We start from the raw sequence: 27,757 nt of genomic DNA on the forward strand, positions 1-27,757 counted from the left end.
CCCCTCACGCCGCTTCCCGCCTCAGGCGGCCTCGCTGTGGCGAACGGCAGGGCCCGGGCGGCGGTGGTCAGTGAGCCCGGCCCGGCTGCTTCGGGCGGGAAGGACACCGCTTTGAACGCAATCCGGGAAGCCAAACCAGCCTCCCCGCTTCCTCCCCCCTGGGCAGGGCAGGGCTACAGGCCGGGTGTAGGCGGCCACCTCGACCCTCGGGGCTCTGGGTCGCCCTGGGGAGGAATGGGCCCCGCGGGGACAGCAAAGGGGAAGCGGGGGCTGAGTTTCTCCAGGCAAAAGTTGTGGTGAGATTTTGACGTGAGAAATTATTCGGTGTGGAAACCCGTCTCTCCCCCTTCTGTAGAGTACTGCTTTGAAAAAGATAGGCTGGTTCAGAGAAGGTGTATTAAGGGAGAGGATTTATATCTTGTCATGAAAGACTTAACATACCTTATATATTGGAGGGTGAATGGCGACATGCAAAGAATACTCACCCTGAAAGAGAAGGCTGAACTGGAGAAAGCTTTTTAGTTGAGAGAGAAATGGCTCTCGATCATAAGACTCTTCTAACCACAACATCAATAAAGCAATTAATCACCTAAGAAGATAAAACAATCCCAATACAGATCCTGGAGGTCTTTTATATTTATATGTACATGAGAACTTGTCTCTGAAATACATCTCTAGGGTAAAGAAATCTTTTTTAAGAAGCTGTTTACTATTAATTTCAGACTACTATTAGCTCAGAAATTTTAAACGAGAAGGCAACTGCTTAAACAATAACTTGACAGCAGTGTTAAGGTACTGTCTCAGTCTCAAGTCTATTTGGGCAATTGTTTTAGGATTTTTAGCTTCTCTTACAGTAACATTCTGAGGTCAAATGCTCATTTTGTCACCTACTATTGCTACTTGCTGTCCCTGTAATTTTCCTCCTAGCTTCTCCCCATTTTCCAAAACTTTTCCATGACCTGCTTTGAGTAAATGGGTTACTTTACAGAGTGTAGGACTGAACAGCACGTCTGGATTGGGAGCACTATTTCAGTAAGTTTCCTTCAAACACGTACAGAGTTTTCTCTGTTCCAACACACCGGGCAGGGGAAACGGTCATCGCTTGCCCTTGCGAGTCACCGATGGTGCCTTCCTGTGCAGCCTCCCCAAAGAGGGGCAGCCTAGCTGAGTGTGATGGCTGACATCACGTGGCCTTAACTCGGTTCACATACAGATCACACAGATCGAGTGGAAAAAGTTCAGATGGACTAAAGCTGAGACACTGAGTGGGGAGCCGCGCAAGAAAAGTAGCAGGAAGTATCGCTCATAGTACTAAGCTTCATGTCTCCTCTAACTCAGCTGCAGATTGTCTCCTGTCACAACCCCAATGCCTTTAGCCTTGCTAGACGTAGTATCTTATAACTAGCGTTTATGTATCTGCATCATTGCAGAATTAATTTTGCTCTTAAGAGGACACCAACACTGAAGCACAACAGAAGATTTGAGACAGTTTCATAGCTCCCATGGAGTATTGTGAAATCTTACCATTTATCACAACTAACAAAAACCAGCACAAGCTTCTAGTCTAAACTGGGGGTTGTCAGTTAGATGACCCCCTTCTTAAAATCGATGGTCACGCTTGAAGTTCTGTGTCCTGTCTGTGACATTTAGGACCAGGACCGGTTCACAGCTGCCTCAGAACTGGTGGGAGGCCTGAAGAAAACCCTTTTAGCCTCACTTTTCCAGAGTTTCCCATGTGTGAAATGTAGCAAGGATCCTTTCTTCTGCTTGACAATGAGATGGTAATAATATTTGGTTCCTCTCCCTGCTCCTGTAATGCAAATCAAACATTTTCATTATGCTAATCCACGAAGTTTTACTGCGTTTTCCCGGTTGGGGGAAAGTGTGTCTACATGTGATAGTTCAGTCCTCGTATCCCAAGTTATCAAGAGATATTCTCTGTCAGGATTATTCATTATTTTTAATAATGGGAAAGCAAGTCGGAATCTTTGGATTTTGATATTCCTACCTGCTATGCCTGAGATACCTAGACACAGTTCCTGCAGCTGAACAATTTATGAGAGTGAGATCACTTAGCACTCTCCAAATGCTCCAATGACAAAAGCTCTGCTGAGCAGGCTTGGCTCCTACCAGCGTGACAGAGCACGATTTTATCTACTGTTAGATGCTAGCTCTGCTGCTGGGACATCGCACAAATCAATGACCCGCTACTCGGTAGCGTTGCTGCCCGTCACAGCTCTATGTGGTAACTAGAGCATGGCAAAGGTTTTCTGTCTCTCATAACCTCTTCAGGATGACTGATGAATGCAAAACAAACACAGGTACATTATGTCAGCTGGTACTTATTACAGGCAGGGAAAACTAAAATTCAACTATTTTAACCATGCTGCCTGCCTGTGAATCCCACTGAGACACCGATTCTCCCTGGAGAGGAAATTCTTCTTTTGCAACTTGTATTTTGTAGGTGGACTTTCCCGTATCAATGCCAGATTGAAGGACCTACATTCATGGACTGAAAATGTTTATTTCTTCTTTGTTCTAGCTACAGTAGATCAGAGCTGGTATTTGGCTCTAAACAAAGTCTGTAGTTCAGCAGTATTGCCAGAGTTCAACTAATTTTTTTATAGTTCACAGTGCTGTATGCGTAATACACGTGAACACTTAAAAATTGCTGGCCAAAAAATTGAAAGTTCATTGAAGCAGCTATGAAAAAATATCTGTTCTAGAACATATTCCAGTGTGCCACACAGCAGTCTTATTTCATTTTGGGAGATGGGGTTAGTGTTGATAGTAAGAAATAAAGCTCTGTCTAGCACATAGAGATAAACTTACTTTTATTTCTAAAAGGCATCTTATTGCCTATAATCAGAAATCAGAAACTCCAGGATCTTTAGTTTACACACACATATTTTCCTACCCTCTTATGAGAACAGTCACCATTGTCTGAAATCCTAAACTGCACTTTTTAAGCTTAAGAATACAGAATTCTCAAGTGAAAATTTACCTCTAAATCCAAAGCAAGTTTGTGAGGTTTTTTCAATTTGAGTCATTTTTCCTCCTTAGAGATACTGACTGTCCATTTCAGCATAGTTTTCCTTAAAACTATTTGTAACATTTACCATCATTTGAAGATATATACTAGCAGTCTTTCATTTGATTTTAACAGAAGGATAAAATTCACAGTGCAGAGGTAGATAGTATACACCAAGAAATCATCTGAATTTACCTCTGGCTGTCCCAGATCACCTCCAAGTCTTTGCCTTGGTGATGAGTCTTCCCCATTGGCACAATGGGGAAAGAAATGAAGCTATGAAAAAGTAATGCATGAAGAAAGGTGGACTTCACAAAGATCTAAAAATGAAAAGAACATTGTTCAATGTAAAGTCGAAAAGGCAAGGAGGAGAACAGATACGCTTACTGGAGATGTTGACACAAGCAGAAAATAGAAGTCTCAATACCTAACAAAATCATCATTTATTTGGTAAAACAAGGACTTTGTGAAATAATTGACAAGCGGACTAGCCAAAGCAGCTTCTTACAACAAGGAAAGAAAGATGTACAATCTGTTCCCAGATTATCAAAGACAGACACACACAAAGCAAAGTACGTTTCTCTGAGTGAGATAGGTCTGCTGAAAAATCTGTGATGAGAACATAGACCTAAGTTTTTCAGTCATGAAGATATGAGAAGCACAGGGTTTCAAGCAGCCAGCAAAATCATTCCCAGTTCTAATAGCACTAAGAGGATTTTAATCAACCAACAGCTGTTGGGAAAGGATATTTACCAAATGATAGACTGGCTAGGAAGACCTGGGAATACAAATGATAGATTTTAATCCAGGATTTGGAAGAAAACAATGAGAGGAGAGGCTCTGGTAGATTTGATTTGAGCCAACAGGGAGGAACTGGTTGAAAATATTGTGCAGAAGGTGGTCTGTGTGAAGAATGAACATAAAATGAATTCACGATCTTCAGCCAATAAGGGTCAGAGAAGGAAGCAGAAACTGACAATTTCCAAAAAGAGGACCTCAGTAAATTCAGTAATTACAACATCCAAGGGGAGGAAACCTAGTGCAGAAAGACAATTCTTTCCCTGCTTCAGGAAAAAAGTAGTTTCATCAAGAAACTGTTTCACTGTAGAGGAAGTGTAGTCTTCTACTACACTTTTACTAGTAGCATCATAAGTCATTAGTTTGTCGTTACCTTCAATTCAAAAAAGTAGTGTACAGGAGATGAAAATTAGGACCACACTAAATACAGGCAGCGTAACACATCAGCACATAGACAAAGGCTGTGGTACAAAATTCAAAGTAGTTAGTATAAGACATAAAAAGCAATTTTTTCTAGCAGCCAGAAGAATTGAAGTATTAGATCACTACTGAACACGAGGAAAGGACAAAACAAAAAACTTAAAATTATCTAAGTATTTCATGCTTTTTTTTTACTTTTTTTTTTTTTTACGTCATTCTTTGCTAAAAGATTCAACTGTGACCAGGAGTCTTATCATAATTAATAGAAAAGGCAGAGAGGTGCGCTTTTAGCTTTTAAGAAGATAAAACAATGTCGGAGAATACTTGGGATAGTTCTGATCATAGCAAATGATTTGGCACAATTCTGATTGTAGCAAAGTATTTGGCACAGAAGCCACCCTTACAGAGTAGGCTCATTAATCTTTGCCATCAGTAAGTATTTTAAGAACTCAGGGGACAGACAAGTGACAAAAGACTGGGAAAAGGCCAATATTATGTCATTTTTCAAGAAGATATTGGGGACGAGGAAGGGCTGAAGAATTATGGACCAGTCTAATTTCATTTGTTTGAGAAAACAGAAATTATTTGTAAAGACCTAGAAGATAACAGATGATTAATCAGTCAAGATGGATTTGCTGAGAACAAATTGAGTCAAGCAAATCTCATTTCCTCTTATGACAGTCCTGTGGACCAAGGCAAAACAATACCTGTCATTTATCTTGATGGTAGTGAAGCATTTGGCATGGTCCCTCATAACAGTCTCACAAGACAGATAAGGAAACCAAGTCCAGATGAAACTAGTAGATTGGACAAAGGGGTGGATTCGCTATTAAATGGAAGGGTGCAGAGAGTGGGAGAGCCACAAGTACCTACCCTCACTCCTATACTAGTTAATAATACCCTAAATGACCATGTAGCGACCACTGGTAATTTCCTAGACTGTACCAACCTCAGAGACCATAGAATCATAGAATGGTTTAGGTTGGAAGGGACCTTAAAGATCATCTAGTTCCAACCCCCCTGCCATGGGCAGGGACACCTCCCACCAGACCAGGTTGCTCAAAGCCGCATCCAGCCTGGCCTTGAACAGCTCCAGGGATGGGGCATCTACAACTTCTCTGGGCAACCTGTCCCAGTGCCTCACCACCCTTAAAGTGAAAAATTTCCTCCGAATAATTAATCTAAATCTACCCTCTTCCAGTTTAAAGCCATTCCTGTTCATCCTATCACTACCTGCCCTTGGAAAAAGTCCCTCCCCATCTTTCCTGTAGGCCCCCTTTAGGCACTGGAAGGCCGCAGTAAGGTCTCCCTGGGGTCTTCTCTTTTCCAGGCTGAACAACCCCGATTCTCTCAGCCTGTCCTCATAGGAGAGTTAACAGTTACAAAATTTAAACAGATCTTGGCACAGGGAGGGCTACTTATAGATGACCAGCTGCACAATTACAAGAGAAGGCAGAGCTCATGTGAAGGGAGTCAGAAGTTACAGAAAGTCACCAGCTGCCTGTGGTCATTCAGTCTGCCCTGGAAGTCTACAGACACCTGAGAAGTGCTTGTAATAGACTGCAGGATCTGCAAAGGTATCCTCCAAACCAATTAGACACGCATCTGGCAGAAGACAGACGTGCCTTCTGACAGGACATAGTCTAGCTAGTCTGTTATTCACAAGCTTTTAAAAGTGCCTTCCAGTATTGCAAATCTATGATTCTAACAAACTTGCTGTGTGTATGTACTCAGGTATATTCCTCATGGTGAAAAAAAAAATGTGTAGTATGATTGATTTGGCCAAAAGAACTGGTTAAGTCTGAAATTTATCAGCTTCTTCATGTGGTTCACCACACACTGCGCAAATTCTCACACCAGCATAAAAGATGAAGCGGCGCAGGGCAGAGAACAAGGAACTGGGACTGCCACTTTTGGTAGCAGTGGTTGTACTGTTTTGCTGCTTGAGGAATTATCAAGTCCCTGAACCCAAATATCTGTACTTTAAAGACTTTCTTGGTCTCCTTCATCAGTTAGTTTAACAGTAAAACCAACAGAATGTGTGGAAGCTCTCCAAGACCCATGCCCAAAGGTGGCATGCACTTGCGTAACCTAAAGGACATCGGGACCTATTCATACACCAAGAGGAACTTTTTGAAAAAGTTTCTGATGTTGCATCTCATTGAATTATGACAAGCAACAGAACAGCTGAATGCAAGTTCCTTATATGTAATACAACTATTTTTTGCATCAGGTCCAAATGGGCATTAGAAGCATGTCATCTTCAACAGGAAGGATTAATTTACTTCTAGCATGAGCTCAGAGCCCATCAAGGCTGGCTGTCATCACACCACGCAGGGTCAGGCCGGGATGGAGCTAACTTTCCTCCTCGCAGCACACTCGGTGCTGTGCTTTGGGTTTGTGCCTAGAACTGCGCTGACGACACAGCAGCGTTTCGGCTGTTGCGGAACCCTGCCTGGACCGCATAGAGCCTTTCTCACTTCTTCCCCCCGGGGTGGGCAAGAGGTTGAGAGCGGCCACAGCCAGGACGGCGGACCCAAACTGACCAGAAGGATATTCCATACCACATGCCACTGTGCTTCAGCAATAAAAGCTCAGGGAAAGGAGGAAGCAGGGACATTCACGCAATGGGGCTCTACATTTAGTTCATTAATAACAAGATACGTATGTAGAAACAGTCCAAGAACTAATGTTAAGGTAGGGTACACGTAGCCTGAATAATCAAAATACATACTATAATTGAATTATTTCAAAATATAACCCATCTAGAAGACTTCATTTATTTGAATTACATGGACAGTTTGAAATATATATTTGATTCAACTGTGAAATTCATTTCAGATGAGGCAAAAAGTGACAACCTACAATATATTTTTTGTTTGCAATTCATCAGAAAATTCAATTTGTGCCAAAGATAGTGATTTAACATGAAAAAATAGCACACAGTTCTCTAAAAAACGTTTAAGATTAAAATCCCCACTTGAATGAAAAATGAAGTTCAAGCTTAATTTATACAAGGCCTGCACTGCAGTAAGATCACTTAATTGAATAGCATTTTCAAGTCCCAATAAACATGAAGCACAATTCATCTTTTAACACCATAAAAAAAGCATTTGAAAGCATCTTTAAATCAAATGTAATAGCACACATATAAGAAATCTGTCTGCTAAGTGCTTAGTTATGTTATGTGTCTCTTATCACCTTATCAATGTTTATATACAGTCATGTCAACTACTGAGCTAGATATAGGTACATAATTGCACACAGAGAAGCAAGGGTTAAGATTTCCAGCTTTAATCCCAGGCACCATAGAGCAGCTCATGGAAATTCTGCCGTAAGAACAAGCACAGACCCCTCTGCCACGGTTCTTTCATAGATGGAGATGGCACCAACCACTGACTAGAAGCATTCAGAAAACAGCGGAGTTGAAAAATATTTCAAGATATTTAGCCAGCCACAAACAAAATCATGTTACCAGCCACTTTTCTACAGCCCATGGACCAAACTTCAGTTTTAAGGTGCATGTATGCAATAATATTGACTGAGTCTGAGGAACAGACAAATAACTACTCCTGCACACAGCACACTTAATTACCATTTCCCAAACACATTTGTAATGTGAATCAATTCTCAGATACACTTTTAAAATTTCACTAACATCTTCAGCACTTCATTTCTATTGCCTAAAAAGGAACAGTTTGAGGAGAACGTAGATTTTACCTACAGAAATTCAATCCCAAACTTGGTAAGACTTCATTTGCATCACAGTAGGATGCATGATTTGTGCTAGCGGTACCAAAACTTGTGTATGGTCCAGATTCTGAATGCCAAATCATTTACAATAAAGTCTTTTCAAATTAGGCACGAGTCTTGTAACAGAAAATTCTTTAGAAAAGTGAGGAAGAAGTGCCTCATTATTTTGAACTAAAACTTTATCACAAAAAGTGAAAGCTAGAATACTTTTTACGGCTTTCTGAAAAGTTTCAGCAATGGAGCTTTGATTCAGTGCTCAAGAATGTATTTGAAAGACGTGAGGAATCTGATTCCTTACTGCTTTGGCTGACTGGGGCCAAAGAAATTTAGAGAGCAGTAACTGAGGAAAAACTAGAGAGAATAACTGAAGAGACACCATTGGCATCTTAAATTTGTCCGCTAGAAAAATGCAAAGGTTTTAAGAACTTGTTAGCAACAAAACTGGGCTAGTTGAACATTAACACCTTAATTTTAATTAAACTACAGATCAAAACCACAATGTTGCTAATACAATCAATATCACAGTATTTCCGCATCTGGTTCTTTAAAGCAATCAGGACCTGTTATAACATAAATGTAGCCTTTATATTCTTTAGGGAGATTACTTACAGCAATGAATACAAAGCCTCCACACCTGACAGGGGTTTGAAGGCTACAGTGTTCACTGGGAGCAAACATGGGCAATATAGATGAACAGGACAGGCACACATTTGCTAAACGTATTCAATAAAGCTGAAGTGTTAAGTGATTACTATGGACAACAAAGTATTGAATCATCCTTTAATAGTTTTTTTTAACCTCCCAGTATCAAAACCATTCTATAAATGTTCGCACTGGTCCAAACTTCCAAGAAGCTTCAGCCACTTCTTTCTGTAAGCTATCCTCTTGCCCTCAGAAGAAAAAGCCCTCAAAAATGTACTTCTGAAATAAATAAAATTGCCCAAACAGGCAAAATAAAAGTCTCTCTTAAGGAGAGATCTACATGAATGTAATTTTTACCTTGGAACAGGTAATACTGGAATACTGCTATGACTGAAAAGTATGACATTTTAAATACTCACCACCAAGAGATAATTATCCTCAACTCAAGCCTTAAAAAAAACAAAGCAGGTGTGCAGGAACTCAAACAGGTATTGCCTCTTTTATTGCCTGACAACTGTAACCAAAAACATATTCCAAGTTAATTCATATATGTTGATTCTAAGCGATCTAAATCATTCACATACAAAAAAAAAAATTACACATCCAGAACCTCCAACCCACAGCATCTTTTCAGCCATTGTGATCCTGATCAAGTCCTCTCTCAGTGTTTGTAGCCTCAGCTTAGACTAAATCCATCCCTAACAATGAGGAACAGTTTGGTGGAAGATGAAGTTCCTCTTGATTGCAACTCTTGACAAGGCTGCCTGTCAGCCAGAAGGAAACTACAGCTAGGGAACACTGCAAGGGACATTTGATCCTCTTGTTGGGAAGCAGAGCAGCCTACCTACTCCAAGCCTCCCACAGCAGCTGCTCACTGCTATTTCAGGAGCAACCTTCTCATCCTTGACATCTGAGGGCTTAATAATTGTTGATCTTTTTCCCTTTGTATATCCAAAAAGGAAAGGCAAACTTTAAGGGCTGGTAGTAGTTCTTAGCAGCCGTAGCTGTAATTCTAAGAAATGACGCAATTCCACTTAAATCTGCTTTTCCTAAACAGTTGAATATTCATGTTCAGTCAGTTAGGATTTTCTTCAAGATCTTAATATGTTGCGCATAATTTTTTGTGGCTGCATATCCTGAATAGCTAAGAACTATGCATAGTTAATTGACAGACTTGCCCACTACATTTCTCAATTTTGGACATTCCCTTTCCCCCCTTCCGTAGTTTCATTTTAACGTAATTTTTGACAACAACATTTTGCAAGTACGCTTCAAAGCAAGGTAGGTGCTCCAAAAACACTGAAACTAAACTTGCTTAGTATATTTGAACCGAAGTGTTGATTATATAAGTCCTAATGCCTTTATGCATTCTGTGCCACATTAAATGAACTGCCAAGAAGCACAATGCTCAACAATGAACAAAGGCGTGATGCTTCACAGTAATTTCCTGGACAGGAAATGAAAGGCTATAGATACGCTGAGCTGTGAATCCTTGACTTTCACCGCGTAAGACTCTTCTTATTAACTGATGAGAGATAGCACATTGACGATATTAAAAACAAAATCTACACTGATTCAGCGCTCTGGTGTTTGTTCACAACTGGTAAGAGAAGTTTAATCAGGTCTCAAATTATTGTAACAACTCGATTTATCTATTAAAGCCTTTTTGTATTATTTGTATTTGCTTTAGATGGCACAAATAACATTTATAAAAGTAAACTCCTCCAGAAGAAGAGAAAGCTCCGCCATATCCCACACATCAACTGCCTCAAGATGAAAGGCATGTTCCACTCTGTAATAAACAGATATTCCCACTGCTCATTACTCACAAAATATACAATATTGATGAACTAACCGTTGTTAGCTATCCCCCTCTATCTCACATTATATCAACAACCAGACAAATAGATTTTTTCTCTAAATATTATTTAATTAAAAACACTAAATCAGCTTTGATTTTTATTTTATATATGTACAATAGTTACCAAATAATGAATACACTGAATCAGTTATGTTAAATTTCACATAACGTCAAAGGACATCAGCATGGCATGGAATAAACTCACACTGCCTTTTGCATATACAAAAAATGCATTAACGTTACTTCTGATTACTGTTTTGGTTTGTGGGTGTGGTTTTTTATCATCTGCTTATTAATTCTCCAAATAATCTTGTCATAAAAACAGTGTAAGTAGTTAATTGATCAGTTAATATATTAGCAAAGATAAACATTAGTAAAGTTTGCAAGAAATTAGTTGCAAAATTACCTCAAGTGTAGGACTGAATGTATTCACATGAAAGTTACCTTCAGTTAGAAAAGTTTTGAAAAAGAGCCCAAGTTGGAGCTGTGCATTAATTTGGTCAAACTGATTCATATGAATGAACAGTCAAGTTTATTCAGATATTGAAAATATGACTATCCTTTTTAGTATTCACAAACATTTGTGTATACAGTGTGTGTATGTGTGTAAATATATATATACGCATATATAAAGTGAAGATATGTTAATGTAAAAATATACTGTTCATCCACTCCCAGTTACACAAAATTCAGTACTTGGACATTAAACTGTGTAAGTATAAATGTCCATTTCAAATCTACATTCAACCAGCAACAAATACTTAGAAGTATTTTTGTAAACATTTGAGATAGGGAAAACCCATTCATTTACAAAACAATCCTTCTTTAACACATCAGCATCTCTTAAGCTTGAAAATTTTGTACAGCAGCTTCAGCTGGCCTATTGTGAATCTGCTCAAATCAAAGAGCTCACACTGTCTTAGATCAATACGTGTGAAAGCTCCGCAAATGCAGAATTTTCAAATTCATTCTTAATCACCATCCATTTCCAGTTCACCAGCAAAAAGAAAATGCACTTGGCTACAAAAATATTAAGGAATGTTATTGAAAACAAAAGGCTATTTTGGTAGAAGAAACTACAAAAATAGTTAAGTTGAGTCATGTTGTAAAGCTTTAATGCAAGAGCATTACAGTACAGATTTTCTTTCCAACCTTAAAGCTTAATCAACACCAAATTTAAATATCCATCTCAAGTGCTTGGAAAAAACGTGCTCAGTAAAAGTCTTTCTTCAATTAAACCAACTGTAATTACGCAGGTGTCAGACTCTGCGCATCAGACATCTGTTGAGTGCTGTCTCTTGTTCCATTGGCAGCAATTACAGGTGGTGAGATACTCTGATATAATGATGTCGGACAACTCAACACAGCTCCACTTTCATCCTCTCCAGTATCTGAATCTGGTGTTACAGAACTGCTTTCTATCCCCAGGATCTCACTAACGGCTTGAGGCAATTCCTAGAAAGAAGTAGGGGGAGGGGGACAGAAAATAAAAACCACTGTAATACAATGAAAAAAGTTAACAACAAGGTCCCCCCAGTCTGTCCCCCACCCCCAATAAGTAACCATTCATCTGAATTTAGCTGTACCAAAAGCAGCTCTCTTGGCATTAGTTCCATTAAAGTTACCATTTTCTGTATCTGCTTTTCGAAAAGATGGCAAAGGGGACAGGCTCAGGAATCAATTCTTGATTAATAACTTAATCTTCATTATGAAAATAAAAGTCTAAACAACTATTATAATTACACTTCATGCTACTGAAATTAGTTTGAGTGAACCGTTAGTTTCTGCCTAATAAGTCTGGTGTGCTTTCAGTGCAATGTACCTCTCACCTCGTATTTCTTGAGCACACTGAACATCAAATTACTTGTACTGAAGTTATCCAGTAAGAGTTAAGAAATCGCAATCAAAAGGCACAATCCAGCTTTACCCCAGGAAACAATATTACTCTATAAAATTAATCTCTTGCTTACAGACTTTTAGAATATAGGTGCTGTATAGATACAGCACATCCTTTATCATACACAGGCATTAAATATTTCACAAGTCGTACGTGTACACTTACAGCCAACTACATACTTTTACTCTCTATAAATGCTCACAGTAGATATTTTGAATATATTTTTACCTTGCAATTCATCATCTGCATAGAAATTGCTTCTGCTTTGCAGAGTATATATTCCACATCAATTTTCATAGACAGTTCGTTGATATGCTAAAAATATATTCACAAAGAATAATAAGTGTGATAAATGGTAAATATACTTTATTGTAAAATACACTAATACTGTACTGCACTGCTAATAAGTGTCACCTTGTAAGCTTCCTTCTAAAGTTGTGAAATGCTAAACATATTCTATTTGCTTTGATAAATGGTACTGAAAGATGTAGTATGCAACAGCTGGCTTTCACCAGTACTCAAGATCTGCAAGAAGAATCCATGGTACTTCTAAATGTGACAAACTATCTAGCCCTCCTGGGTACCCCCCAGCTCACATTTTCAAAAAGATAACAAATAAGACTATAGAAGAAAAAGCAAAAATTAAGATTAAATATACTAAGCAGTAGTCTAAGGGGCAGAACTGTTTTCCATCTATTAATAATCTTATCACTAAACACAGACATCAAATAAACCATTTTGGAAGCATGAAGGATAGACATGCAGTTCACATTTAGCCTTTCAAACGGTAGTACGCACCTTTGCCTCTCCCCAGCATGAAATACAAACATATTGCATTAATTCCAAAAACTTAATTAGTATTTAAATAACGCATAAGAATTCAGTACCTTTAATATTTCATTAAAGCCATAGTGCTTGTCCATTATTTGCTGTTTTTCAGATTCTAAGATGGCACAACAAAGGAGAAGATGAAAATTCTGGCAAGGCAATTCCGTCCACATAACCTGTTAAAATATGAAAACCATTTTTGAAATGTTTATGCTTTTCTTCTGAAAAGAACAGCAGTTCTTGGAAAAGAAATAAGATCTCAAGCTGAGTGGCTCAACTACAATTATGCTATTTTTGAAGGCAACTAAGTATTTGTACAATGATTTGAAATTTTTCGTTTGGCCAATTAGTGACAACTGCAAGTCTGAGTCACAAAATGCTTATCTGGTTCATTAAGACTTCTGTGTCTAGCAGGTTGTCCACTATAATGCTACTAAGCTGCCTGAGCTTGCGGTCTTGGGAATGTGTGTGTTCTGCCTCAGCTCACGTGAAATTCTCCTACTCAAGTACTGACTACACAGAAGTAATTAAAAATAACAAATTATTTGTGTGGCTTAGTGTGTCTGCATTAAGTATGAATTGGTAGAAGTGTGTCATAGTTGGCTATCCCTACAAAAGGTTCTAACTGTTATAATTAAGATGCTAAAGTTGTTCCCAATCCCGCACTATAAGAGCCTAAATACATGTACACGCAGGTGTTGGGAGTAGGTGGATGTTACTTTCTGCCTGGAGATACATTGGCTTTTGGTCCCACAGAGGCCATAGATAATCATTCTTGCAGTCACTGGGACTGAAATGTGCAATCAGTATTAATATCCTATTTTAGAATGTTCATGAAAGTCAAATCTTAAAAAAACCCCACCACTATTTGGAGAACGTGTGTGGTGGGCAGAAAGCTGGAGAACAGTTTTGACAACAAAAAAGAGGAAGGAAACAAGAAATTGCATAAATTACTCTGACAAACAGATAAAGGGATTTAAGTCAATGGATTTACTTGTTAAAAAAGGCAGGTGAAAAAAAAGCAGGCTCATGAAGAGTCTTACTTCACCAGTAAAAATCTTCTTGCTTCATTATTGATAGAACACAGCCTTAAAGCTCACCAAGAGCTTACTTACACTTGAACTTTTATCACTAGTACATGTAGCCCATAAACAGAATTGCATAAATCTGAACGATATCCAAACCAAGTTCACATAAAATAAAGTGCAATTAATCCTGAATGTTTCAATTAAGATTCAATTCACTCAGTCCAGAATTAAATTTCATATCTTTTTCAGGTTTCCAATATTCTATTAAAGCACTCTCACTCCAGGAAAAGGGCTGGAATGTAAACAGGCTGGTAAACAGTAACAATCATACAAAAATGCCTATAGTCTACCAAATACAGTCTGTCTACACACTGGTTGTTTTGTTTGGTTTTTTTTCACTTCTTAAGAAGGAAATGTTAACAGCTGTACATGGATTTCTTTCAACATCATCTGCAAATAAAGAGAACAAACTAAGGCCTACACATTTCCAGTACATCCAACTTCTCATGGTACACATACCATGAATCATCTACAACAATCAATAATGAAGCATATCAGACAACAGGCTGCCTCTTGGCATTAAATCTAAACCAGAACGTGGATGATGGAAACATGACAATGCAGGATATGGGGAAAAATCAAACCAAAATACAGATCTGTGTAACAGTTACTTTCTTATAGACATTAACGGAATATTTAACTTTCATGTCTACAATTTAATGCCATCCTACTGCAGTATTTCCTCGAAGAAGTATTTGCCTGAAGTTGTAACTTCAGTGGAACCTAGATCCAGCTTGAAAAGTAGAAAAACACTCCAAATACTAACAAGGCTGTTTACACACATTCCCTCTTGTGAGGAAAATTAGCAGCTGTCACCAGCTGCTAATACCAGCTGCAAAAAAATCGATACTTTTTGCTACACCTTCCCAAGTCTGCAGCAGAGCACGCACTTCAGCTTATGTATGTAAATGCATAACAGCATCATCATGAAGTGCTTGGAAAAAGATGAAAGAAAAACAGCATTCTTTTCCTCCTATTTCTTTCTGATAAAGCTATGCAAGTAAGGACTCATTTGTTCTAGCGCTACCTCAGCATACATGAACCTCTGTAACAAATATTGGCATATATGTAACGTAACTTATCACTAGGTCATCCTGGTTTTATACAACACGAGCTGTACTAACGTAACATTGGAGATAAGTGTGAGCTAGCTGTGTAATTGTTACAGAATTTTTCTTTTGGGATTCTTCTTTTTCTACCCACTCTTCCTGCACCATCTCAAGAATGAAGCAGCTCAGTGTACAAAGGAAAGATTAAAAGCTGGCTGGAATTACCAGGTAATATTGTCTGTCCCTCAGTGTGAAGGAGGACTGAGCTGCTCTCAATTTTGGACATCTAAGTAGTGGCTCAGTATGCTGTCTATCTGAGCTGAGTTTGAGAGACACTGCTACAATGTGCTGCAAATAATCCCACCCACAGACAGAGCAGTTTAACCTGCATTCATGTTTCTGCAAAACGCTGTTGCATATAGCATTACAAATAACTGCAATCACACAATGTGTCTCAACTTACCCACACCAAGGTGGAATTGCCACCTCTCTAGCGCTTGCACTGCCTAGCATACCCTGCTGCACCATGATATAACCACCCACATCTTCTACCACAATCTGATTATTATGGCTCTTGCTCAGCAAGTGAGAGGGCTTGGTTTTAGCTTCTACTCCAGCTGATGGAGACTGGTATCTCCCATCTCTAAGGTGAACGACTAGTAACCTGTCTAGTGAAGAATCTTCATTCCTTTTTTTGAGATAAAACACTGGAAGTCATGAAGCCAGTGGGAACAGGGAAAAAGTACCTGATGCTACCTTAGTGGTTCAAGCGACTCACGGGGCAGAAATGGAGGTCCAAAGGAACACCCTGAAATTCATAGATTAGACAGAAGAACTTGGGACTGGAATCTCAGATGATACCTCCCCTTCTTCCCATTCTACTCTCTGCAAGTGAATACGTCACAAGGTAGCATCACCTTCAAATGGGCTCCCTCAGTTCACGCACTATTACTAAATAGGACATGAAATTTGCTCAGGCTAAAATACCCTAAAAGCAGTTAATTTCTCTCTACTGATTACAAAGGGGAAAATGGTCTCCTGTGCCTATAGTTTGCCTTTCTAAATCCCACATATACATGCCACTGATACTAATGAAGCTGCATAGCTATGAACAGGAAAAACCGTTGTAAGCTGGACTTCAACTGTGACAAAAGGGATACTAGCTTTCAGATAAAAACATCAACTTAATGCCTTAATTAGTTTGTTTTAAAAAGGAAAACAAGATATCTCCTTTCCCATTCCATATCTCCTAGCTAAGAAATTGAATACTTGTAGTAAACATACATTATGATTTGCTAGAAGAAACCTACAAGAATATCAATAGATTTCCACCATCCTCCTAGGAGAGAAAAAAATACTTAACAGTTAGAAATATAGTGTTTCTCTTCTGTATGCACACATATACACGTATTAAGGCAGAGGTGATAAAAACATGCTAGCCTGGGACTATAAACTATAAATAAAAATACTGTTGCCATCAATTTAAAAAGCAAAATTAGTCCTTAAAAAACTACTGAGAGGACGACATAACACTGAAGGGGGAAAACCAGATGATATGTGAAATTTCTTCCCCAAAATCATTATCATTTTATCCCTTGGAGTAAGAGAATTCTTTTGGTTTTGTACATTTTGGTTCCCTTATTTACGAGTGTTATTACTAAACTTTTTAGTCCTCTTCAGTTAAAATACCATCTCAATACTCTGTGATAGTAAATTCTACCAATGGATGACAAAAAGCTAAAAAAGATTTATTTTAGACAGTTTTAAATACTGGTCCTCCTCTTTATGTGACTCCTTTTTCATTAGCGGAAAAAGTAAATAAAAGCATCAACATTATTTTTTCATTATACCCAAAACAACATTATTTTTCATTATAGTACAAATTTTATGCATCTCAGTCCTGTTCTTTTCATTACCCTTCCGTTCCCCAGCTCAACTCAATGTGATATTATGTCCTAGTAAATACTCCTTCCATTCATCTGAACATTTATTCTCTTGTTTGAGAGTTTTCAGTGGATACTGCACTCTTCTTAAATGTATCTTAGACAAGAAACCTGTACTGTTGACACACTTCTCAATTTTCTGGGAACAAAGAATTAAAAATTGTTCAACAAAGGTGTTAGCTCATCTTAATTACTCCATCTGATTCCAAGACTATCTAAATCAAAAAAGACCTCATTAACCTGGAATTATTAGAACATCCACATTTTGATGTTTTACATTATGTTATCTGGCATCACGAGGCCTTATCATCAAGATTAACTGGAACTTCTGACATCATCATCTTTATGGTTTTGGAAAACACAAAAACTACCCTGCCAGTGCTTCATTCCACTTAATCTATAAAGTACTACCAATATCAAAGAACTAATCGGAGACACACAAATGCTATTTCTTCTAGCATAAGCTGTTTTCCATTAAAAGTTAACCGGTACTCTCCAGTTACTACTTTCACTTAATAGCCTGATCTGAAGGATCCTGTCCAAACTTTTTTGAAAAAGCTACTTTATTCCCCCCAGCTCTTTTAAGTACTTTTTCATTAACTTCACAGTTTGGCTAAACAGACATAAAATATGCTAATATGTCCTCACCTCATTGCAATGAATCAGTTTAAAAAAAAAAATCTATTAGAGTATTAATCACTTTGAAGAATTATCCATGCTTTTTATTCGAAAGTCCAAAGACTGCTGGAGTTTGTGTGATGAAGTATCTTCTTACCTCCCAGAGTCGAAGAATATCTTGAAAGCTAAATTCCCTTTTAAATCTGATAAGGAGCCATCGGAAGCAAAAATAAAGGTAGCCTGAGTCTTGAGATTCTAGGAATAAGAGTGTTACATTTCATAAACACCATATTTGTTTAAGACAACAGGGGGAAAAAAAACCCACAACAATATTTTACAGGTATACAGTCATACCACTGATTTTTTTAGACGGCAGCCCCTTTTCAGAATACAAGATATTTGCCAGAGGATGGCATATTTTTAAAATCAGTAACAAGATGACCCTGTTTTTCAATAGGCACAGAGCAATTACTGAAATCTGTTAAGCATTATTAATTTACAAGTCCTGTATTCATCTAATATTACTATTGGAATTATGCTTAAAGGCTGGCAAGGGTATCAATGCACACAGAATGCAGTAGGTTGTTTTAGTTATTGTGCATGAACAGTACACCTACCTAAATAACTGCAAAATCCACTGTCTAGTAAACGAAGCAAAGCACTCAGCTGAATTAGTTGTGTCTTCATACCCTGCATCTGTTCTTCAAAATTCTGATGCTAGATGGAATAAAATGTTAGCACTGTCATTTTTATTAACTCAATCATAACTTTGAGATTTACAGCTATTTATAATGTTAAAAAAAGTTTTGTTATTGCAACAGTGGTTCTCATCGTTTAGGTATTTAATGTGTGGATATTCAACTGTACTAATCTAATGAAATGTCTGCCTTTTACTGAAAGATTTAACAAAGCAGTGAACTGTTTTTCTTCGATAACACATCTGTATAATAAACAATATTTTAAATCAGCTTATGCTTTGTATCTCCAAGCAGCACCACTGCACTCAAACCAAAAAGATAACTTTTTTTATTCTCATACCAGTCACGTATTGTTTCACCCCATGCACGATTCATAAAAGCTTCAGTATGTGGAAAGTCTAAATTGCATTTAACGAATGTCAGAAGGTAGGTATGACAGGGAACATTATCCTGAACAAAATCCTGCTAGAGGACTCCCGATTAATACATATTTGGCTGCGATAGCTCCAAGTTACTTCCAAGTTTTCAAGGAGCCAAATTTGTCTGTGTTGCACAGTAATGGTATCACAAACTCAGTATAACTTGGGTCAGAGAAAAGCATCGACTTCAAACTTCAGATGATTGCTTTAAAAGAATTTTAAAAATAATGAAATTTGTAAAATAAAATCAACCCCAAATGTTATCTATTGATTAACTGGTTATGTGGTCTAAAAAAAGCCTTATTTTACCATTTGATCCATATATGATACAAAGCACCAAAAGGCATCTACTTCATTCTCCATAACATACAAGACAGGTGAAAGCAAGTCGCTCATCCCCTGGACATAACCTTGATGGAAGAAAAGGAAGAAAAAAGCAAATAGGAATTTACTTAAACTCAGAAGTTAAACAGTAATTTTTCAAGTGTTGAATGACTGAGTGAAACAAATGTTTGCATTCCCAGTTTGTACAGATACTATAATTTTCCAACTCAACCACCAGTGAAGACATTTTTATTTTAAATAACCACCAATATCCAGCAGATCTAACAAGATTTAGCAGTGTTTTTTGCCAATCTAAAGAGAACATAAAACAAACACATTGGTTTTGTAGTTGTTAAAGTACGTACAAACTGAGCTGACACCAGAATGGATTTTTAGTGATAAAGTTCCCATTTAGCGCTCAGAAGCTTATATTGGTATTTTTGAGAAGATTAAATATACATCTTGCACCATCACAAATAGACTCATGTTTATTCTCCTCTTCATCTGTAATTGGTTGCTTTCTTTCATACATTTAAAATCTTTTTATATCTTCCCACTTTTTTCCCCTCCAGCTGAAGATTTTCTTTTCAAATGGATTTGGAGAAGAGATGTTGAGTTTCAATCACAGGAAAACATATGGTGCAATAGCTTTTGTGAAGAGAATTTTGCACTTAACATTTCTTTTTTCTAGCACTGAATATGCTTTAAGGATTCCTGTATTTAGGGAAGTAGGAATTGTTCTGCTTGGATGGTATTTTAAATACACCAAAGCCTAAGATCATCCATGTAACCAAGCAGCCAACAACAAATAAAGACTACTACCTATAAAAATGAGGAAGGGAATTGTTAGCCAATTATTGCTTGTGAGAAGCGTGAAAGAAACACACATATCCACACCTGATTCAAGGAAGCGACTTTAGGTTTTTGTACCCAGAACTAGTGAATCAAATTCATATGCCCTAAAAAGCACTCACATGCCTTATAAGAAAAGCTTAGATTTAAGTGCAGAATAAAATGCACATTTTTAGAGCATGTGATTTTTACATATAGCTAGATAATTTTAGTTCTATGCAAAACATTTTCGAAATTTTATAGCTTTTTAATGCTTCTTCCAGCTTTCTTGTTTGTAATTAAGAGCCCCATTAAGAAGAGTAGAGGACAAGGACTTTTAGAGCTCATTCTTCCCCTTCTTCCTGGCTCTTCCAACTACCTTACCGCTGATGCTCAAGTCAGCTTATCTGCTGGTCTATTGCTGTTGACCTCCCTACCTAACTGAGAACATTATTTACATCTATTATCAGTGGTTGGTTCAACATGACATGACATTTCTCAGTTAGACTCAAGCTTGGCTGATTCCTTTTTTAACAATGTAATTAATTGTAACTGAATAAGTGAAAAGAGGATTTCAGTCAATGACTGAAAATACGGAGCAGGTGTGAGAAGAAAACTAGAACAAGGAAAAGAAAACACGTAAATAATTAAAAGGTCAAAAGAAAAAAATGTTTATTCCCTATACATTTAAAAATAAATGCAGAGAAAATTCTGTTTGAGACTGTTTAAAAGTCTCTTAAAGATTAAAACCAGTTTCAATAATGCAGACTTGAGGAACTAATTCAGAAAATGTTGTACCAACAGCTGTTCTGTCCCCTCCCCTATCTGGCAGTTTGTAGCATTATTCAGACCTCTCTACAGCTGCTGTCAAAGGATTAAAAGTAGCATTGTATCAATGCTTGAGTAGCTTAGAAGCCTTGGCGAGATACAATGTCAAAGGTACTATATTTCCATTAGTGTTGCTTTTTTATAAAACAGAAGACTTATCTATTGCATACATTTAAGACATCTGAGCAATGGTGAATGTGCTTTAATTTCACATCACTGCGTGTTAATGCAGGCTGAAGTGTGGAAAGACACGTGGAACAGAGCTACATCTTTAAACAGTCTCAATGAGTTTTAGTTTTCCCTTTCTTTTTCAAGCCAAAGATCAAGTCTCTCTACAGACTTGACAGAACAGACAAAAGCTGACAAGTACTACCACTCCGCAGCAAATTTACTAACAATTAAAGATTTGTTCCTACTTTTTGCATTCAAAATCTGGCACAAAGCGGGCTTTTCGCATCCCAACACTTCTGAGACAGAATACCCAGAAAAACCCCACTGTACACAACAGCGAAATTTCATACCGAGGTGGAGGGGGGAACCAGCCAGAAGTATCTGTTCCCGCCCTCCCAAGACAATCAACAGAAGCCAAGACTTAAACAACTCATACACAAGACAATATACAGTCTTCCTTCTCCAACAGATGCATACACTAAAGCGTAATTTTTCACAGACTGTTAAGTGTACTCCTCAAAAAAGAGCTTTTAAAGTATTCCTAAGGACACCCACGTTTACAAACAGCTGGTTCAGCATGCTCAGCTTTAATTACAGCAGTGGCAGCTGGTTTATCATTTTTATTCCTGTATCAGTCTTAACAATGGATATAACACCCAAGCTCCAAAGATCCAAACCCTTTTAAAACTCTGAAAAGCAAACTTGCTTCAATTCTAAACAAAAACCACAACAGCGGGGCTATGGTGAAGACAAACAACCACTTAATTCCCAATCCCACCTCAGCTAATGAATTCAGATGCCTGTGATAAGCATCAGATAGAAGACAGGAAGAAGCAAGATGAGGAACAGAACAAAGTTATCTACATTATTAAAATATAGGTCTTGACATTTACAGAAAGAATTGTAATCAATACAAGTTCAATTGTATTAACGGGCCTTAACGTAAGCAAAGCTGCATATGAGAAACTAAAAAGGCTTTTACGTTCAGATGAACACAACTTACCTAAGTCAAAGTCATACATGCAATAGGTCATCAAAATATCATGTAGTAAAATCAGTCCTGGATTATCTTCACCTTCATAGAATTTGTTTGTTCGATCTGTCCTGTTTACATCTTTTTCTAAGAAAATAGTTCAGATTTAAAAACATTTCCAAAACAAGTTCTATAAAGCCAGCATCAAATGAATTCAGAATGTTTTTAAGCTGCTGATTGTTTCCTCAAATACTGTTGCAAAGCTTTGAAGTGTTTAAGACAACTGCATAACTGAATGTCATTTCAAAATAAAGAGTATTTTAGAATAAAGAAAATCTTTCCTGTCTGGAATAAAAGGATTTGCTTATAAACAGATTTAAACAGATTTTAAAGCTTTTTGCCTTTTCTTTTGTTAATACTTTCTATGGAAAAATTCCTGACTATAATTCAGTGAAAGTGTTCTACACTTACAGGGATTAAGAACAATTTTGTATGTTAGCTATGCAGTGCCATTTATGAATACTTATGCAATGCCACATAAGCCATAGTAAGAAAGTTAGCACATCATTCTCTCAAAGACACTGTGATAGGTGATGAAGGCAAGATAATAAGATCTGTTTACAGCTTCCTATAACTCAGTGAGCTGAAACTGCCTGTTTCATCAGGCAGTGTTCATGTCTCAAACATATCAAGCACGCAGCATACTCTTTAATAATGTGAAATTCATGAGTGATGTATTAAAACGAGCAAAACTTTGAGTGCACTTTAATAATAGTATTTTGTAGTTTTGCATCCATTTTACAACATAAGCCTAATATTGTCATTTACATTTCAAACACTTAAAAAGGAACAGAACTGCTTCAACAGAAACAAAACTTCAGCCTTTTTTGAACTCCAAATATTTTTCTCCTGTTAACACACACACGCTCTCTAAAAAGGTAGTTTACTAATCTGCTAAGATTAGACTTTCTCAACCCTTTCAACTTGCCTGTTGAACAACTGGCTGAAATAATTTTAGTCCATTTCTCAGAACAACACAAAAATATCATCCTGTACCCTGAAATAACTATTTAGTATTCCTAAACACTGGTGCCCAAATCTCGTTACCAAAGAGAACTGAGGATACAAACTGCGAATAGTCCGCAGAACTTGATGAAATTTTTAATAGTGGGTGCAAACCCCACAAGTCAGAATGCACATATAAAAATCTCTGTAAGAAATTTTAAAATGTAAACAAACACATTTTCATATTCTTATTGTATGTCATTATTTTAATGACCTTACAAGTACAATTATATCATGAAATAAGACAAAATAAATAGCCTTTTGTTATTGAGTAACGGAAGTTAAGATCAAGCCATTCTGTAACACTAATATGTACAGCTCCGAATTACTCTGGTTAAGAAAGTTTTAGTATTAAGTATATAACAAAGTTTAGACACCTCTGAGAACAGCAACATGTTAGTTTTTAATGCCTCTTCATACAGGTTATTCAAAAGGTTACGTTTTTTTTCAATTTCACATTGAACTGTACAAGTGTGTGAATGTGTGAAGTTAGGTATTTCTAAATCTAAATTTACCTATAAGACTCCGGTAATCTCTTAATCTTGAATTTCGTTTTTCCTGTTCATCACTAACAGATTTCCACTGCAGTTTCATCCTGAAATATTCGTCCCTGAAGAGGAAAGAAAATTTTGAAACCAAAACATGCTCAATTATTACATTTCTTTTTTATCTAAGCATTCATTCATTCATTTTTTTCTTTGGCATAAATAGGATAACATCACCCTGTTTATACAATATTTTCACTTTAGTACAACAATCATATTTAAAAAAGTCTCACGCACTTCTCTGCATTCAACAATCTTCAGCAGCTGTCTTTCAAGCAAAGCTGTGTACATCACTATATGCCTTAAGAAAAAAGCAGCTTTTTAATTTATTTTGTAACAAAACCCCCACTGCACTCACGTTTTCTCTTTTTGCAGATTTGCTCTCTCTTCTTTAGTGCTATTCCAAGGAAAATATCCCAAAAGAAATTTCCATGCCTCTTTTCTTAAAGTATGGCAGAGACCCTAGGGAAAAATGGATATGAAACGTTAACAAAAAGACTATTTCAATTTTGTGAGGAAACATTCCAACAGTGATACAACACTTTTAAAAGTAACAACTTAAAGACAACTGTTACAAGTAAGCTTCTTTTTACATTGTAGCCAAATTTTATCTGCTAACTAGGTATCACACTTGGAAGAGATGGAAGAGAATATGATTAAGCAGAAAACTGTAGAAGCACAGGATTCATCCTTAGAAGATAAAAAAAACCTGACAAAAGAGGCAATAAAGACCTTACGGGCATCAGATACTTTAAGAAGCAAAATACATACCTTATAAATTTATATATTTTAACATTATGCTGCCTAACTGCCAAACTTCTGGTCTCACCACAAACTGATCTTGAGGACTAGACTTCCATTTATTTAATTTTATAAACAAATATTTTCATCTTACAAGACATGGCCAACTTGCAGATGAATCTTCCAAGCAACCAAAAATACTAGTGCCCACTCAAGGACACTATTTGTCAAAAATCTTTCCAAGTAACACTTATGATTTGTAGATGACAAAAATGTATTAGCTGAATCGTATTCCACTCTCATCAAAAGAGTATTCCCGCAGAAAAGTCATGAGAAAGAGGTACTTTTGCTGTCAGACTCCTCAGTTTACCAGTCCAAGGCCAGCTTGATTCCTCACTGTATTTCTTTATTTACCATTAGATTAAGGCAAGGAAGGTGGTGCAACAAATAGTAGCAAATGAAACTTTTCCAGTAACTGGAAAACAGTTTAAGAGAGGGCATTTCAACTTTTTTTTTAAAAGAGGATCTGCACTTAATGAACGGTGAGTTATTGGGATCTGGAGTCACGAAGAAAATTCAAGCACTCACTCCTCTAGCAACGGACAACAGAGATGACAGGGAAATGGGCTAGTGGAAGAAAAGGTTTGTAGTAATTCTCATGATTGCAGAAGAGTCCTTAATTGGGCACCTCAAAAACAGGTATATTAAAGAATAGTCACAGAAACTGAGAAGGGCCTCAGTTTCACTCTACCCCCTTCACAGTATATTACTTAATACATATAGGTCTTTAAAAAACTGTAATATCAATGTTATCATTCTCTGCTTCTGCTCAAACTTCCAAGAATGCAAGACTGCATGCTTGCAAACATGCATCAACAGGTACACAAAGAATGCATTAAGGCAGCTGAATTCCCATCAAAAAAGAAATACTAAAGTAACATTAGGTAGAATAGCTATGGGACATCACTAAAGTATTCAAAATTTCCACCAATGAGACTGAATTCACATTCATATTGCAAAACCCCTCAGTTCAATAACAAATAATGGCAAAAGTGTTTAGGACTGCTCACATAATGAGGGCCAAATAAAGGCAAACTGCTGGGCAAAGAAAAGAAGCTTTTTTGTTGGAGAAGGAAAAGAAAACACCCTCAAAAAGAAAAGAATAAAGCCGGTATCTTAACACTGAAGTACTGGTCTTTTCCTGAAAGGCACTTTGATTTCTCTTCTTTATTGATTAAGCCTTTGTGTTTTCAACTCATTCACTTTAGCCAGCCACCACAAGATCTCTCTCCTTGTAGAGCACTTTGTATGGTTGCAAGACTGTCGAGGTATTTGATTAGCATGAAATTGTGCTTTATGAAGTCTCTCCAGCAGTACTGACTGGCTTATGCTCAAAGTCCTGCACAAAGCATTATAAGTATAATGAAAACAGCACAACCATGGTTTGGGAAGGAAAGAAAAAGGGGCCGGAAGCAAGCAATAAGTCTCGTTGACTTCAGAAAAACAAGTTACCCCTTTGAATATCAATCGCTTTATGTAGTTGACATTTAAAATTCTTCCTTCGGAATCCATATTCTTAGCCCACTCTTCAGCTGACACAGGCTCTCTTCTACTAACTTCAGGCTGTTTTCCTAGATCGATCTGAAACACATGCAAATACATTATATGAATCCCACTGAAGTGCTTCAGTAGTTTTAAACAGCTGCACAAATAGTACTAAGCTTGCCACTTGCTTATATTCAGTGCAACTACATTGTCACATGTGCATACCTCAATTAGCAACTCTAAGGAATGAAGGCTGTGTCCACAGTAGCAACTAGTATGGACCAATACAAGCAGATCTTTAGAGCAAGACGCTCCGTGCTGAGAACCTGGTTGTATGTGTTAGTATTTCAGATTTTGGAGGAGGATGCATTAAAGGTGTTTTAAATAGCCTTCTATCGCCACAAACACCTCTGAACTACCTTCCCATGGACTAAAAGCCTCTATGCAATTGGAAAGGTATTAGGTATGTGCAACACAGCAGACAAGGACAATAGGGAGCTTCCCTTCAAAAGCACATTCCAAGTACATATTAGCACATCTTAAAAGAAACTGAAAAACTACTTGGGTTCAGAGATGTTATATCCACACAGACTGCACAGTGTGACTGAAAGATCAATTTAAGTACACTGCCCCTTAAAAAAAACAACCCAAAACCAAGACTACATGTGCTTTCAGAACTCGTAACACCCAACAAAGTTTCACAGTTTATGGTTAGTCTCTCTCAGTTCCCAAATAGCACGTTTAAGCACAGCAGAATTCAACAGACTAACTCCTTACTTTCTAAAAATATTTTGATGATGACAACCACCAAGTCAATTTGTGTTTCAACTCTTTAGAGGTCTAAGGCATTTGCCAGATTAAGACATATAGGTCAGTATTATTTTAAATATGTAGCATTCATTATACTTTTTCTCATTAGTAAATTACCTGATTAAGTGCTAGGCAGCAAGTTCATAGAATTACATAGTTCATACAACTACTGCTAAGTTATTAACACTATTTTGAACTTAAAAAAAACCATTCAAAATAGTTTAACACTCTAAAAATGTGTTAGCTGCTTAAATAGTAATCACAAGCATTTAAAAATAAACCTTTTCTACCAATCTGTAAAAGACACCAACAGGAGCCCAAAGTGATTCATGATCCAATTACAAACTCATTCTTGCTTTAGTTCAAGCCATACATAAATCTGTACATTTATACACCCTAGACATTAATCATCCCATTAAATACTTCGTTTTAATCTTCTTAGCCCTCTTAAAGCAAACTGAAATGTTAAACTGATTAGCCAAGAAAGTTGGTTATTAACCTGTATACCCCAATTATACTCAACATAGTTCCATCTGACCACAGAGGAAACATTAAACATGAAATGGGTCACTTTTCAGGGTACTAACTCTAAGATAACGTTAATCCTCATTTCAGTAATGACAAACTTTCTTTCAAAGCAAAACTTGTATTTGCAGGCATTAAAATGACATATTCTAGAAATAGCTGATAGTGATCTTACTCTTGTGAATAAATGGTAGGGCAGCATACCCCACAATTGCCAAGTATAAACAGTATAACTCACCTAGCTTCAAGTTCTACCACTCCTTTAAAAGAGTGCATAAAAAAAGATCAATGCATCTGTATCATATTCATTTACACACTCACTCGTGTAATAACTTCAAATCCTGGTTCTTCCTG

The 27,757-nt window shown here is 37.2% G+C and overlaps 2 protein-coding genes across 2 annotated transcripts in view; both read right to left on the bottom strand.

Annotated features, from left to right (window-relative positions):
* The window catches only part of TPH2 (tryptophan hydroxylase 2), a 59,359-nt gene extending 52,548 nt beyond the window's left edge, over positions 1 to 6,811 (bottom strand). Inside the window, exons 1-3 of the mRNA XM_009887824.1 lie at positions 6,610 to 6,811; positions 4,135 to 4,202; positions 3,247 to 3,351 (exon numbers count right to left, since the gene is read on the bottom strand). Coding sequence (XP_009886126.1) covers positions 3,247 to 3,351; positions 4,135 to 4,202; positions 6,610 to 6,811 — 375 coding nt within the window. The remainder of the gene's footprint in view (positions 1 to 3,246; positions 3,352 to 4,134; positions 4,203 to 6,609) is intronic.
* A 3,742-nt stretch (positions 6,812 to 10,553) lies between these two features.
* Positions 10,554 to 27,757, bottom strand: part of TBC1D15 (TBC1 domain family, member 15) — a 48,809-nt gene continuing 31,605 nt past the window's right edge. The window contains exons 8-18 of the mRNA XM_009887825.1: positions 27,725 to 27,757; positions 26,036 to 26,164; positions 24,141 to 24,244; positions 23,753 to 23,847; positions 22,203 to 22,319; positions 19,355 to 19,455; positions 18,546 to 18,645; positions 18,086 to 18,183; positions 13,290 to 13,406; positions 12,631 to 12,717; positions 10,554 to 11,960 (exon numbers count right to left, since the gene is read on the bottom strand). The exon at positions 27,725 to 27,757 is cut by the window's right edge and continues 189 nt beyond it. Of these exons, the coding sequence (XP_009886127.1) occupies positions 11,754 to 11,960; positions 12,631 to 12,717; positions 13,290 to 13,406; positions 18,086 to 18,183; positions 18,546 to 18,645; positions 19,355 to 19,455; positions 22,203 to 22,319; positions 23,753 to 23,847; positions 24,141 to 24,244; positions 26,036 to 26,164; positions 27,725 to 27,757 (1,188 nt within the window). The 3' untranslated portion in view covers positions 10,554 to 11,753. The remainder of the gene's footprint in view (positions 11,961 to 12,630; positions 12,718 to 13,289; positions 13,407 to 18,085; positions 18,184 to 18,545; positions 18,646 to 19,354; positions 19,456 to 22,202; positions 22,320 to 23,752; positions 23,848 to 24,140; positions 24,245 to 26,035; positions 26,165 to 27,724) is intronic.

The sequence above is a fragment of the Charadrius vociferus genome, unplaced genomic scaffold, assembly GCF_000708025.1.
Source record: "Charadrius vociferus isolate BGI_N301 unplaced genomic scaffold, ASM70802v2 scaffold125, whole genome shotgun sequence".
Lineage (NCBI taxonomy): Eukaryota > Metazoa > Chordata > Aves > Charadriiformes > Charadriidae > Charadrius > Charadrius vociferus.